Source organism: Topomyia yanbarensis, chromosome 3, assembly GCF_030247195.1.
Source record: "Topomyia yanbarensis strain Yona2022 chromosome 3, ASM3024719v1, whole genome shotgun sequence".
In the NCBI taxonomy this organism is placed as follows: Eukaryota; Metazoa; Arthropoda; class Insecta; order Diptera; family Culicidae; genus Topomyia; species Topomyia yanbarensis.
The window spans coordinates 43,178,858-43,194,345 of record NC_080672.1 but is presented as its reverse complement, the minus strand read 5'-3'; the positions used below and the strand labels follow the sequence as shown (position 1 = coordinate 43,194,345).

The 15,488-nt window shown below is 36.6% G+C and overlaps 1 protein-coding gene across 1 annotated transcript; it reads left to right on the top strand.

Annotated features, from left to right (window-relative positions):
* Positions 1–489: 489 nt before the first annotated feature.
* LOC131692069 (uncharacterized) lies at positions 490–15,481 on the top strand. The gene is made up of 3 exons (XM_058978923.1): positions 490–580; positions 730–5,451; positions 15,348–15,481. The coding sequence occupies exon 2, from the start codon at positions 1,180–1,182 to the stop codon at positions 5,446–5,448; it is 4,269 nt and encodes a 1,422-aa protein (XP_058834906.1). The 5' UTR covers positions 490–580; positions 730–1,179; the 3' UTR covers positions 5,449–5,451; positions 15,348–15,481.
* The last annotated feature ends 7 nt before the right edge of the window (positions 15,482–15,488 follow it).

Genomic DNA, 15,488 nt, shown 5'->3' with positions numbered 1-15,488 from the left:
GTAGTCATTAGTTAGACCGAATTTAATTTGACGGATCCAATCGGGCGAAGCATGCATTTTTGGTGTCAGTGAAACACCATGAAATATTACCCAATCGAATGCGAGGAAGGGCAACAATTATCATTAGACGTACAATTTCGATAGAAGAAAGCGATTATGAGTTAGCTTTCCGTAGAATTCTGAATAAATAATTAAAAATAATACAGTGCACGATTTATTCCGCAGAAAATTCCATAGAAAAGACTGAAATCCGTAGATCAATGAGAAAATCCGTAAAGTGAGCCACCCTGCATCACTGCTTTTTGAATTCGGGAGAGGAGAGGATAGCAGCCCCCTGGCAACCCTATACCACCATATGGAGTTTGACAGCGACCAACATATATGGGAGGATAGTGAACCTACAAGGCAATGTTGCCAGCTTCTCCTGTGCACATTCATAGTAAAACGGTCTTCTAAACAAACTGCGAGAGTGATAAGCCTGGTCAGCTAAGAGAGACGCCACTAAAACGTGAGAAAGAAATAATTTGCCATTTAGTTTTCATGCAACAGGTCTACCGAATACGAGCGTGCGGGTTAGAATGTGAGTAATCAACTAATCAGAATTCATAACTAGATCTGAAGATTGCTGAAGCTACTCCGGCAGTCTGATTTACTTCTAATTTTTCACAAAAACAGCTCAACCAAAAGCTAAACAAAACCGAAACTGAAACCAACTTTTTTCTTTTCTAGTGATTCATATCAGCTGAAGATAAATCACCGACAAATATGCCGGTAAACCGGATGGAACTTGTGTTCGTAAATGCTCTTTCATTCGAGTTGCTGTACGTTAGTGGTGTGACAGGAGAGTCTGGAACGCTATTCACAGCGCAAAGCCTGTGGTGTTTTGATTGAGACAACAACAATCAATCGAAAGGCGCCAATTTCTTATCGGCGTACTCAAATAAGATAACGCTGCACTGAAGCCAGCTGCTCTTTTAACTAGCAGAATTTAGTTTTAAATTCTAAATTCGTTCAGAGCTTCGACAGCTAACAAACTGCAGTTCGCTTTTTTATCCGAATTTCTACAGAAGTGCTTGAAACTGAAGTGCGACTTAGTTTGTGTGAAAAAACATTACTGATCGGCGAGAATCAGTACAGTCAGGAATTTCGCGTGACGTGCGGAACAATAATCCTTCTGGAATGATGAATTATGACTCAGATTCTTCTACAAAGCGACAACGTTTGGAGTCTCCTAACCGATTTCAATCTTCTAGCTCCAATTTTCAAGTTAACCCGTACAGCAAAGTGCATGCCCGGCTAGGAGAATTCGTTGATCATTTCGTTGGAGAGTTTGAAAACAAGCTACGTACCTACAACATGATCGTGGAAGGAGAAGTGATTAAAACTGGCAAATTTTCAGACACATTTTCAGAACGAATTGGTCAAGAAATTGGAAAAGCTGCTGGTGGACTTCTAGGATTGCTGGTGGGATTGCCCGCGGCAGGAGCCCAGCTAGGCGTACAGGTTGGCAGAGTAGGAGCGAAGAAACTAGGCAGCGAACTAGGACGAAAACATCACCAGGAAAAAGTTTCTAATTTATTGGATCTGATTGAGCTATCTCAAAACAATGCAGCTGCGTTAAGGAAACAATTGGTAGAAGCTGGGTACGATATTTTCCAAAGTTTCGAGATGCAATTTACGAGAGTTACTACCGAGCTGGGAGCCAAACCAGCAGTTCAGCTGTTGGCAAAGGATGCCGTGAATAGAGCGATTGATTGTATGGCGAATAGAAGACACTCGCCGATATCTGAAGGAATTATTTTAGGCAGATCCAAAAGAGTAGCGGTGTCCAGTATATCTTCTGGATTCCAAATCAAGTACGAACATCACACAACCAAGATGGTTTGGAATACTGCAAAACTTTACGAAAAAGTTGGTTTGTTAGTAACTCAAAAAGATTTGTACAAGAAAACAACTGGAGGTAATACTGGTAAATATGGCTATCGTCGCCTACTAATGACCGAAAACTTCGATAAGCTGAAAGTTAACTATGAACTTGACAATGCAGTAGATAGCAAAAGTGCACAATTCACGGACTACAACTATATCTTAGACAGAAAAGACTTCTCGCAAGTAGTGGAAAACATACTTGAAAAAATTAATCAAAAGAGCGTGGAGAAAAGAGAGCAGGAATTAAAAGAAACAATAGATGAGGTTAAGAATGATCTCTTAGAAGGAGTAAACTATTTAAAAAATCTAAACTTAGGACAAAGAGAAGACCGTAAAATACTAGAGAGAATAGAAAATAGTCTAAACTGTTTGAAAATGGATAAATACTTAGAAAAGATTCAAGAACAATTTAAAGCAGCGAAGCTTGAACGTCATGCGATGTCACAAACATTGTTGGAAGGCTTTCGTGAGGCTAGTGAAGTACGTGAAAATATATCAAAAGCTAATAATACGGAGCATACAATCACTCAAGCAGGCATAGCAACTACAAACCAAGGAATAGAACAGTTGAAAAAGGGGCAAATCAAGTTAGATCAAGTTATAAATGAGCTGCCGGAAAAATTTGCAGGAATAGTAGAAAACAAATTAGTTCACAAAAAGCGATTCATTAGGTTTGATGCAAAGAAACCAGTAGAACTGTTCACAGGAAGAGCAGAGGAGCTGCTTGATTTGCATAGAAGAATGAATAAATCCAAGAGAAGTGTTACCGTAATATCACAGATGACTTCCATCTGTGGCTTAGGAGGAATAGGGAAGACTGAATTTGCCAGAAAATATATCGATGAGTATAGTACCCATTATGATGATAACGTCGTGTGGATTAATGCAGAAAGTGAGCTGTCACTTATCGAATCATTCAAGAACTTGAGTATTTCTTCAAAAAATGTGTCTAGAGAAGAGATTGTGAGAGAGGTATATCAAGCCTACGCGGAGGTAAAAAGCCTTTTCATTTTCGATAATGCTGATAAGAGTGATAGCTTCGCCCAGTTCCTAACCCTTAGAGCGCTTCGTCCTCAGGATAAAGTACCTTTTATCTTAATCACTTCTCGAAATCGTGAATGGGGAAGAGGAGTAGAGGTTTTGGAACTACAGGAACTGACTCAGCAAGATGCAGTTGCATTCGTGAAAAAAGGATTAAAGATTTCTGACAATGACAAATCCCAAGACGAAGAGCTAGAGAAATTAGTCAGCATATTGCAATGTTTCCCTCTAGCGATACAGCAAGCGATAGCATACATCGAAGATGAAGGAAAAACGGGAGAATTTAGTATCCGAAACTATCTGGAAAAGTACGAGACCAAGGCAATGGAGCTACTCGACTGTGCTGGATGCGATGGGATTGACAACGACTACACCAAAACAACTTTTACAACTTGGAAGATCACAATCGATAGGGTACAATGCGACGAAAAATATGGAGAAATAGCTTCTGTTATTTTGAATGTCATTGCTTATTTTGCATCGGACAACATCCACCGGGACATGTTTTTAAGATTGGAAAATGTTGATGAAGATAGGTTAAAATCGGCCGTACGTTTACTTGTGAAATACTCTATGATAAATAGTGAACAAAAGCAAAGCGTTCTAAGCATTCACAGATTGGTACAAGAAGTGACACGACTGGAATTGAAGAAACAAAACAAAGAAGAAGAAATGTTGAGGGTAGCTTTGAAGCTTCTAATGGTAAGAAAAGAACCAACTTTGAATTTACTAACGGAAACAAGTACAAAACACATTGCCCTAGTTTGGGTTCATGCCAGTAAATACAGCAATCTGATAAAAGAATTCGACAAGGAACTTACCAATACCTACGGCTATAGCTCTGCTTCTGTCATTCACATGCTAGCCGAAATTGGCAGCCACGAAGCAATTGAAGAGATACTGAAACACACTTCGAACACAGAAAACCTCATCAATGCCGAGGACAATTATAAAAGGACTCCCCTCTACATTGCCGCTGAGCATGGTTATGCGAAAGTGGTGGAACTTCTCGCCAACCTAGGAGCGCCAGTTGATTTACCGTCTATGAGCGGAAGGATGTTCGCAGGCTGGACTAATCTGTATTATGCCAGTAAAGTTGCGAATGGCGTCGAACGTCACGCTAGCGAAGAGGACAATATTTTCCATACGTTGGAAACAAGAATTGCTACCGGCTGGACTCCATTGCACATCGCTTGCTTCAATGGACATTCGGAGGTCGTACGATTGCTAATCAGTAAAAACGAGACACTTCAGAGCATGGAAGACAATCTTGGCAAAACTCCGTTCGTGCTAGCAGTTAACGCTGGCCACATACAAGTTGCTGAGTTTTTCAATCGCAAGGATGACGCCAGTTTATTACAAATTGCTATTCAAACGGAAAATATAAACATGATCGAAAGTTTAGTCGAAAAAAATGTTAGCTTGATAAACTTAATGATCGGAACTTGGACCCCTTTACACTTGGCTGCGTTTGGTGGTAAGCTGAGAGTTGCTAAGAATCTAGTAAATAAAATGAAAGAGCTAAAGTTAGATAAAAACGAAAGCATAGATCACCCCGGAAGCAATGGATGTACACCAATGATTGCTGCCTCGCAAAACGGTCATTCGGACATAATCGAATTGTTTGTAGTGGAAGGCGCTAATCTTAACGCAGCCAATGACGAAGGTTGGACAGCTTTGCACGCTGCTGCTCAACATGGCCGTCTGTCGGTCGTGAAGTATCTGATAGAAGTGCACAAGTTTTCCATTGATGTCTGCGATGTCAAAAAAGATACACCCTTGCATACGGCTGCTTTCCACGGGATGTTTGATGTTGTTGAATATCTTTTAAAAGCAGGAGCGAATTTTGCTGCGATCGATGCATGGGGAGCAACACCGATGTTCGCTGCATCTCTCAATAATGAGCAAGAAATTGTGAATCTTTTGCTACAAAAAGGTACAAAATTAATTGATCCCACCGATAGTAAGACACTACTAGGTAGCCTCCAACTAACAGTATTACATACTGCCGCTATGTATGATAATTATGAATTGATGAAAGACTTTATAGAAGGCAGCCAAATCGATAAAGATGTTGGCAAAGATTCTAGTGCAACTCCATTGCATGTAGCTGCACTTTTCAACAGTTCCAAAGTTATTACCTACCTAATCGAACAAGGAGCCGATGTTGCTGCTCATGCACAGATATCCAATGTAAAAACTGTACTCAACAAAGTGCAAGCAGACGTACCCTCAAACGGACCATTCTATGAAATGATAGTAAGAGAATTATTCAGAGTCAGTCGCAACGTTGGGGATTATTTCAAGATAACGCCCGGCATGATTCATAAAATCTGTGGATATCCGGAAGTTAACTCTTTTTGTGAACCTTTTTCGGGGGAATTTTTGAGTTTAATAGAATCATACGTAAAACATGTTAGGAAAAATTTGTACGCTTTGATAGCTTATGTAGAACGGAAAAAAAGCAAGCAGGTTTAGGAGGTAAGACGTCTACCTTAAAAACTAGTATGTAACCAAATATTAAAAATAACAATATAGTCCACTCTTTCAAATCTCATAAGAATCATAGAACACACAAAACGTACGTCATCTCGCGACGAAAAAGCATTCTAATCAATCATTTTTAGCTTACCTACGTTTAGCGTGTACTGTGAAATTAACTGCACTCAAAAAATAAATCACTTTAAATTCACGGGAATAATCACGTAAATGAACGCTTTTCAAATTTCAACATACATTACCTGATTCCTATATATGTCATATAATAGCCCTGTACAAGCTATGTATTAGACACATAATCATTAAGTGATATGACGATTATCGTTTACATGAATTTCGTATGTGAAAAAATTAAACGAGATGACTGAGAATGTGTTCACTCATGCAGATACCCCGGTGGAAATTTGCAATGGCAAGTAAATATTCTTGCTACATAATTGCACTCTATTTGAAATGCTATCAAACTGTTTATATAAATTCTAGAGAAATTACAAAAAGTGCATTTTATCGGCGAAACCATCGTGTCGCATCAGAAAGTTCTGGATTGCTGCGGAGGAAGGTTATACTGTCGACAGACGATCGCCTACCTACGTGGTATGTTGTTTTGACCTTAATTACCTGTTAATTAACTGTTTATATAAATTCTAGAGAAATTACAAAAAGTGCATTTTATCGGCGAAACCATCGTGTCGCATCAGAAAGTTCTGGATTGCTGCGGAGGAAGGTTATACTGTCGACAGACGATCGCCTACCTACGTGGTATGTTGTTTTGACCTTAATTACTGCATTTGACAACAATGGTATTTATGCTTCTAGCCAAATAATCCGTTCCTCGCCAAGCACGTGCCTGTTCCCCAGAAAATAAATTAATTGCAGCAGTGCGATGAGAATGCGTGAGGACGAAAGTATGCTGCCTCCTTTCCCGTTACCCTGTGCATGATAGAGGTGATGGTCATCATCAACTTTTGCTATTACAGAGATGTTTACCTGGTTTACACTTCATAGCAAACCTATGGGACGATTAGAGAATTGATATTTGGGAGAAACGTCACACAACGTTACTAAGCAGTAATTCAGTACTGGCTGATTATGTCCTCGTTAACACTACTGTTTCTTTTAAGTTATCTCTACTTGGAAGAGAGTATAGAGTAATTTTCCATAATTTCGATAATTTTGCATATAACTCTTTTTATCAATTCGTTTCAAATATCTGACGACCCATCCATAATCATGGAGCATTGGAGTAGCCAGATAATATCATTTCGTCATCAAATTGAGATGCAACATAGGGGCAGATCACTTCTGATGCATTTTTAAAAATCAGCTACATTAAATGCATTTCTTTCCATCAAAATAGAAATTCATAACGTATTTTGCGTTGCGTGCAATGTATTTTGCATTGCGTGTAAGACATCAATACCCTACAAAAAACTAGCCCTACATTCAACAAAACGTCGAACAAAGTAAATCAGCGTAGGACGTTTGTTAAACAAACTTTTCTGCGAGGGAGTGCAAAGTTGATGCAAAAATGGAAATTAAATGCATTTTTACTAATTTGATGAAAATTTGGAACCCAATGTTTCTATAAGATGGAACCATCTCAATCAATTTTGGATTCAATTTATTGTTTATTTGTTTATTTACCCTTTTAGGCTTTATGGTCATTCGCTGAAGAGAATTAACATTTGCTTCATGACTAGTGTGTTTGAGAATCGAGTAACTTCACAAATTCGGATACAAATAATTGATTCTTGTATTTAGTTATAGCACTTAATTGTTATTTTAATAAAAATACTTCAATAAGTCCAATTTCTCCATGTTTATTAGATGCTGCTTTGTTTGTAACAAAAAATAATTGAAAATCCCTAAATTTAAATAATACACATGAAAATCTATACGGTTTCTGTAATTGTTACGTTTAGGGTTCGTCGCGGTTGCGGTAATTACCGCCACGGTGTATTTATTAGAACAATTTTATGCAAAAAAATTCAGCATCTCTGAAACTTCGGAATATGAAAGAATGGGCTTTCCCCTTTCATTTGAAACTAAGATCAAAATAATCCGTCGGGGGGTCTAGAGCAAATTTTTTTTTTTTTGAAGTTTTTTTTCGTAACGTTATAGGTTTTACTACTGGAGCTAGTTCATTTTCCTGTCCCTAGATGGTGCTTTATACATTCGAACAACACTAAAAGTGAGAATTTGATAGAAAACTTAATTGTCTACAAGTTTGTTGACCACTAAAAATTGATCTGAAATTATCCGGAAAAGTTGCTTATGATTTTAACAAAGTTGTATCTAAGATAGTTTCACACGAGGCCTAGTGGTTTGGAAATATGTTTTTCCGCACTTATTACATTACCAAAAAAGAATTAATATAATAGGCTTAGTGGCATGAAAATATTAGACGGGATTCATTACGTTGACAATTCTAATTGACCTTCTGAAAATTAGGATGTTTGACAGAGTCAGAAAACTATTTGTGCTTTTGGTTTGTAATCTTTCCCGATAGCTTCGAAGGAACTACCATTCATCGGAAGGTATTACTTGGTTACAAGGGTTTGCTTACATTTATGTTTTAGAAAGGACCATACGTCGTATAATTTAGGTTATGATCGCTTAAGTCAGCTATTATAATTCCGATCAAGAAGAAATGTTGGGACACACCGTTTCTAATTTAACGCAAACCACAGCAGTAACTGTCCAAATTATTGTTTAGCGTGAAGCGATTTATTCAAATTTTCTCCGCATAGCATATTGTGGCAGTTGGATTTTACGGCCATTTCCTATCAATTATGCGAGATGTATTACTTTTGAAAACAAAATATGATATGAGTACAACAAAAACCTTATATACATAGAAGTCCTCGAATATATTCCAAAAAAAATTATCTTGATCCAAAGACTCAAAGTTTTTTGTTAACTGTTTGTCACATTGAGTTAAATTTGCAAACGGATAATCAGTGAAATAGTGCAATGGTGCGTTAAAAGTTTCATTGAGTTTGTTCGAATATAAAGGTTGAAGTTCAGGACAAGTGAATTTTATACGAAGATGCCAACAGAGTAGGAGATTCATGTATGAATAGTTATCAGTCATCCTTGAGAACAATCGAAAAAATGAAAAAGAAGGCATACATTATAGCAAAAGCTGTTTCTGCGGGAGGAATCACTTACCATCATGAACAAGAATATTAATATCATACTAGTTTTGTCAACACTTATCTAAGACTTTTCATCTCAAACATATTAATGGTGCCCTGTATCAGGGAATTATAATTTTCAGCTGAAAGATGAGACTTTCCAAGCTTTCAAATTCCGCTGAATTCACTGTTGAACTAAACACAACTATTTGGCAAATAAAAAAAGTGCTTGTGAAATGACAAACCACTAGGTCTTCTGTGAAGCTAACTTAGACTTAGAATTCGTTAAAATATTAAACAACTTATCCGAAAAATTTCAAATCGGTTTTTAGTTGGTAACAAAGTTGTAGACAATTAAATAATCTATCAGATTCTCACTTTTAGTGTTGCTCGAATGTCTACAGCACCATCTAGGGGCAGAAATATGAACTAGTTCCATTGTAAAATCTATGTTTTCACGAAAAAAACTTCAAAAAAAAAGTTGCTCTGGACCCCCCGACGGATTATTTTGATTTTTATTTCAAATGAAAGGGGAAAGCCCATTCTTTCATATCCTGAAGTTTCAGAGATGCTGAATTTTTTTGCATAAAGTTGTTAAAAAAAGACACCGTGACCGCAACCGCGCGGTATTTACCGCACCCGCACCGCAAAATCTGCGGTGCGGTAAGACACTTTTTCCTGCAGATGCGGTGCGGGAAAGAGCTTTTACCGCGCGGTTTTACCGCAACCGCACCGCAAAAAAAAATTTATTGATAAAGTGATAATTTTGGTTATTCGAAATTGATAAACAAACTGCTATTACGAAAGAAAATCTAGCTGTGTCCGAAATATTTTGACGCTATTATTTTTACGACATATTTTGGACACTAGTTTTATACTTCTAAGTAAAACTTCACAAACTAACCATTTCAAACACATAAAATGCAAGATCCAAATAGAGCCCAAATTATTAGATCATCTAAAAATAATAAATTTATACTCTTATATCCAATTTAAAAGTGCATAACTTCTGTTTGAAATCGTATCAATTTTTCAACTGTGAATTTTGATTAATTAAAAGCAATTAGAGATGAACTAATGCTACGATGCTTATGCTGGGACTTAAACACAATCCAAAGAATAGTATTATCTTCATCAAACCAAATGAATTTGGAGTAATTGGCAGTAAAGGATACAAATGTATGAAAGCGTCCAAAATAAGGAGGGGTCCAAATTTGGATGATTATTCTATCATTCATTCATCAACATCGTATTTCTATCTTCTTTGATTGCTGTGTAAATTCAATGTGAATTTTTCTGCAGTCAATTTTATTGGACTCTTTCTCAAAAAGTATGCTACATAACTTTTTTCGCGTACTTCCATTCAAATTTACGATAGTTTTCTACCAAAATAAGTCCTAATATTTTTCAGTTAACCCTGCAGCACTCGCGCGAATGGTTCCCCGAATGAGCAGCCGCTGGTGCTGAAAGAAGATTTCGCTAGAGTTTCGGAAGGTGTTTCACAAAATACAACGGCGCGTGTGCTGGAGGGTTTAATTTTGTAGCTTTTTTAAAATTATTTTTGCCAATTACCACATCGTTTGACTCCCGTCCACTTTAATTTAATTAAGTTTTTGTCATTGGCTCTTTGGGAAAATATTAGAGGAAAATACATTAAATGCTAGGACTTTCGAACTAGCCTTTAGAAAATTACACTTCATACATTTTTAAAGGGAGCAATCTTAGTTTCTGAATGAGAATACATATGTTTCTTGAAAAATGCGGAAGTAAGAGTTTTGGGATATTTTGTCCATAAAACCCCCTATTTTTAATAACATTTCTGCTGTATGTTACAAATATTTTTGCAGTTTTTCTAATGTTCAATAATTCTGTACCGGTTGAGACCGGACTCCTTATTAGATGTAATGTATAGAGCATTTTTTTTTAAATATGGCGTCGTTCTTATTGATGAAATACAATATGTTTTTATTTCACTGTATTGGAATATATGCGCTACTATATAGAAGTACTGGTATTTCGACTTTAATTTTTTGTTGTTGAAATTCCTTTAAGAATGAAAGGTGGTTTTTACTACGTAAATGCGAATATCATCAATTTCACTTTCATATGTCAAAAACATTGAGAATATGACAATTTAAAGAAAAAAATACTTCATTTTTTATTCCATTCCATTATTCCATTTTTCAATTAACTGAAGAGTTGCCAAAATAAAAGTTTTCCTATTACTGCAGTAGAACGTTTTTGAATGCATAATGTTTGCCTTAAAATGTACGGAATTTTATTAATAGAAAATTAAAAAAAAATTTCTTGAACATTATATTCTGAGGAGTCTCTTAAAGTTAAATTTCGTGTAAATAAAGATAACATTTTATTATATATACATTATACAAATGAACAATTTTTCATCACAATTTTTAAAAACATAAAAATTTTACCGCATTACCGCGCGGTGCGGTGCGGTAAATAAAGTGCGGTTGCGGTAAGCGGTGCGGTTTTATTATTTTTTTGCGGTTGCGGTGCGGATAATCCATTTACCGCCCACATCCGCACCGCGACGAACCCTAGTTACGTTTGAAGCGACGACGGAAAAGAACAATACAAATAATTTCCACTGATGAAGACCGAAAACAACGGTCGAAACGTTTGCACGTTATAAAAAGGTTATGTTCAATTTTATTCTGACTGTAGAGCCGTAAATATTTCCCTAGAACACAGACAGTCGAAAAACACCAAATACCTGTTACGTTTGACTCCATGTGATTGTTACGTTTCTCTTTCATGTAGTTGATACGTTTGGTGTCATGTAGTTGTTATGTTTGGTTTCGTGTTACTCTTACGTGAATTTCTGTTGCAAAATAGTATAAAATACACTTAACATTCACATGATGAATCACATATTGAAACAGACACTATTATATCGATCGACCCGATAGAGTTTACGTGAAAAGTGCGGTGGATGAGAACCACATATGTTATCACGTAAAAGTAATATGATTTATTTTTTGAGTGTGTCAAAATGAAATCGATTGCAGGGATGCCAGGTGCACAGATTCTGTGTTACGCAGTTTTTCAATGTGGCGCACAGATTTTTAAAACTGCACAGAATTCCACAGTTTTTATAGCGCAATTTCCACCAACCTGGTCTCCGCACTTTCAAAGTGCGAGAAATCAAACTGCGGGCTGTCAAAACACATAAACTTATCCAAACTGCGTGCCGTTTTGACGTTTGAATTGGAAGGAAAACAAATTATTTACACGACAAATTGGTAGGAAAACAAGAGTGATTTTCTCAATATCTCCACGATAATAGCGGTCATGATGGACGGTTCTCTTTGAGTTGACGGTTACCGGAGATTTTTTCCAAACACCTGGAACCAAATGATCCATCGGACTTTCATTAAGTGGCGGCGCTAGAGGGGGTCGAAGGGGGCAGCCGCCCCGAACGGCAAAATTTGAGGGCGGCATTTTCTACTCAAGAAAATAACTTTAATTTTTTAGAACTTGTTCAAAGTTCAGTAATTGCGATAAAAGTCAAACGCGAGTAAGCTTTTGAATTTATATTACTTTGTCGTCTGTTGAAAATAAAAGAGTTCGGGGATCGGGACGACCGTGTGTCAGATACTCATGTCTGTTCATCTTGCGCATGATTTACGTGTAACTATATACCGACACAGGTTGTACTGAGACGAGTTTCCGAACGCACTCGAAGTAGTGGGAATATGCAAACTAATTTATGGGGGACTAATGGGATTAAACCAGTGAGTGCTATCGTACATGGTTTTGTATTTGGAAAAAAGCCCATCACTCGATCCATTTTCGCATTGATCAATCATCAGTATATCTGGGAATCCGTATTCGTCAATTAAATTCCAATAATGGTTTTGTTGCCTTTTTTAAGCATGTGTTAGAATTGAACGCTTGGTAGTGTGCGTAGGAAAATTTGCGTTCAGCTTTGCCACCGAATTATCCATTTAAACCTTTTCAAAACTCTAAAAGAAGAATACCAGTCGATTTTTTACATCACCACGTTTCAAATCATGCAAAATACCTGCTGGAAAAACCATCGGCTTAGCTGGTTGGTTGTGCTTTTTTCATTGCGCAGTTGTGTTGCGTACCCCAACTCGGTGTGGTAGTGTGACAAAAAATCACAGCCACTTTTTCAAAAGCACCATCCAGCTAAGCCGATAGTTTTCCAGCAGGTATTTTGCATGATTTGAAACGTGGTAATCTTAAAAATCGACTGATATTCTTCTTTTAGACATTGAGAAGGCTTAAATGGATAATCCGATGGCAAAGCTGAACACAAATTTTCCTACGCACACTACCAAGCACTACCGTTTTCAAACAGTTATAACTTTAGTGTTAGACGAGATTTCCTCACAAAGAAAGTAAATCTAATAATTGTGAATATCACCGTTTATTTGGGCGCTAAAAGTTACGTAGAACTGAAGTTATTGCTATTGTTCTGATTGGATTTGACTGGAGCAGTGCTGCCAAAGACATTTTCTGTTATCCGTGGAAAATTATATTTTGGTATAACTTCGTTGTCTTCAAATATTGTTCGAAACTGATAAATTTTATCAATGTAGACTGCTTGCGGCTATCTTTTCTGCCCAATCGAACTATTGAAAACTTTGCAGGAGATATGTATTAAGGATCGGACTACTAGATAAGCATCTATCTTGATCAAAGCAGATTTTTCGTGTTTCTTTACTCTAACACATTAAAGAAAAACGGTTCTGGAACCATAGTTTTATTCATACTATTTATTTCATTTATTTTAATCATTGTATTGAATTGTTGATTTTTCGCAGTTCATATATTTTATTCAGTTTCTTCATTTTATTATTTCGGTTTAGTCAGTTCTTTTTAGGATTGTATGACAGTTTGTTAGCTTGAAATAGTTTAATTTACTCTCTTAATTTAAAAAAAAATTATATTGTCTTATTTTCATTTGAACTAAATTGTATATTAATCATTCTGTCCATTTTATGAAACTTTTTTTTTATTTTTTTGCTTTTTTATTTTAAATTTTTATTTGATTTATTATTTTTCTTAAATTTATTCAGTTTATTTGAAGTGTTATTCGTACAGGACTCGAAACTGTGCTTATCTCACATCTGGTTGTTTGCCAACTTTACGTGTTTTCGACAAACTGATGAATAATACAACAGTGATATGTGTAAGAAAAGTCTCATCTCACTGATAGGTGGATTAAATCGGTTTTTTTCAGAACAAAGTTTTTTGGTTCCATTTGGGTTTCCAAATACCTGGACAAAAACTGGGATCAATTGGTTATAAATTTTTAAATTCTAGTGACCCTAGTTTTTCCTGCAGTATGCAACTAATTAGACAGAAGTATGACCCAGGATTTGTCCAAACACTTTACCGATAGAAGCATAGTGCAAAAACGTCTTTGAACAAAGTTATAGCGATTCAAATTAAATGTAAAAATTATATATTTTAGCAAAAAAAAACAATTGAGTACTTCATTATGCAACAAATATGCCGAACAATAAAAGTATTTCTTGTGTATGTAGCCAAATATCGCGAGTTGTCAGATCCGCTATAAAATATGCGTCAATAGCACTATGCGCAAATATATCTGCACGAGGCATTTCACGTGGATTTGTCACGCCATTTTTATTGAAAGCTACGAATACGGGGGTAACTAGCTATCTAACATAAAAGTGGAAAATCGGTTTTCAAACCAAAGCAACGGAGGCTTTTCCTTGCTGCACAAAGCGGAATAGTTTCATAGTTGTTGTACGTTTATGCTGAGGATTAATTTGTGCTACTCCACCCATACTCGATCAGAGCAATACATATTTTATCACCAGCACTTATTGTACAGCAACTAAAAGATACACAAAACTTTGGTTTCCAAACGCCTATAGCGAACCCCGAAATGGGTATCATGGACATAAGTATCATTTGAATCTCACGATTTACGAAGAATCAGAAGGTAACTGAGTGAGAGATTCGCTTTGCACAACTTGACACTCCATGCGCGAGTAGCATATTCCAGTCGTGCCTACCATTCAGTCCTCGACACGGGAAAGCACTTTGATTTGAGAACTGCTGTTTTCAGTCGTTCCTCACAACATGCAAGCTGTGGACCCAGTGGATCAATTCTTGGCTGAAATACTTCAACCCGCTGGATGTGATAGGGACAGTTACGACTTCTCGAAGTGAGAATGTCAGAAAATGTAATTTCAGAGCTATGCATTTTATTCACTTGCTAACTTAAGACTAAACATGATTTTCCTTAAGGCTAACTTATATAGTAGAAAATCCTGCCCTTGATGAATGTTTATTGAGAACGATGTGGGTGTGGTCATCTCAGGAACTGTTTATTGGGCGCTACGATTCTCACGAACTATTTGATTAATGCGACACTTCTCACGAACTGTTTTTTCGGCTACGACGGATGTCTGATTTATTTTATTCTAGTGTTTTGTATTTAGTGTACACGCCGCCGAAAAAGAACTGAACGGTGACGTTAAAAGTACTCAATAGTAAGTAAATAGTATTATTTACATTTTTTGGGTAATTTTCACCTCTATGATTAGGTTTCTCTACCCAACGAGTCAGTTAAAAGGGCGAACTTTTAACTTATCGTTGAATAAAAAAGATGTACTTTCGCGTGATGTCAGATTTAACAATAAATTAAAATACAAGATATGACTACTATAGGAATATAAATAATACATCCATTATATTATACCTGTATTTTTCTAGGTATATACTCGAAGGAAGCCGGATCCCCGCAAGTTTTTATGGGGAGTCTAGAAAGACGGAAAGTAAAAGAGACCATAATACAGCAGGGCCTCTCTTATGATCGTCAACACGGCGGACTCGTGGGGTGAGCCTCCAACTTAA

What these genes read in the sequence shown, in the direction of transcription:
- LOC131692069 (XM_058978923.1), top strand. Translation starts at nt 1,180, where the DNA reads ATGATGAATTATGACTCAGATTCTTCTACAAAGCGACAACGTTTGGAG.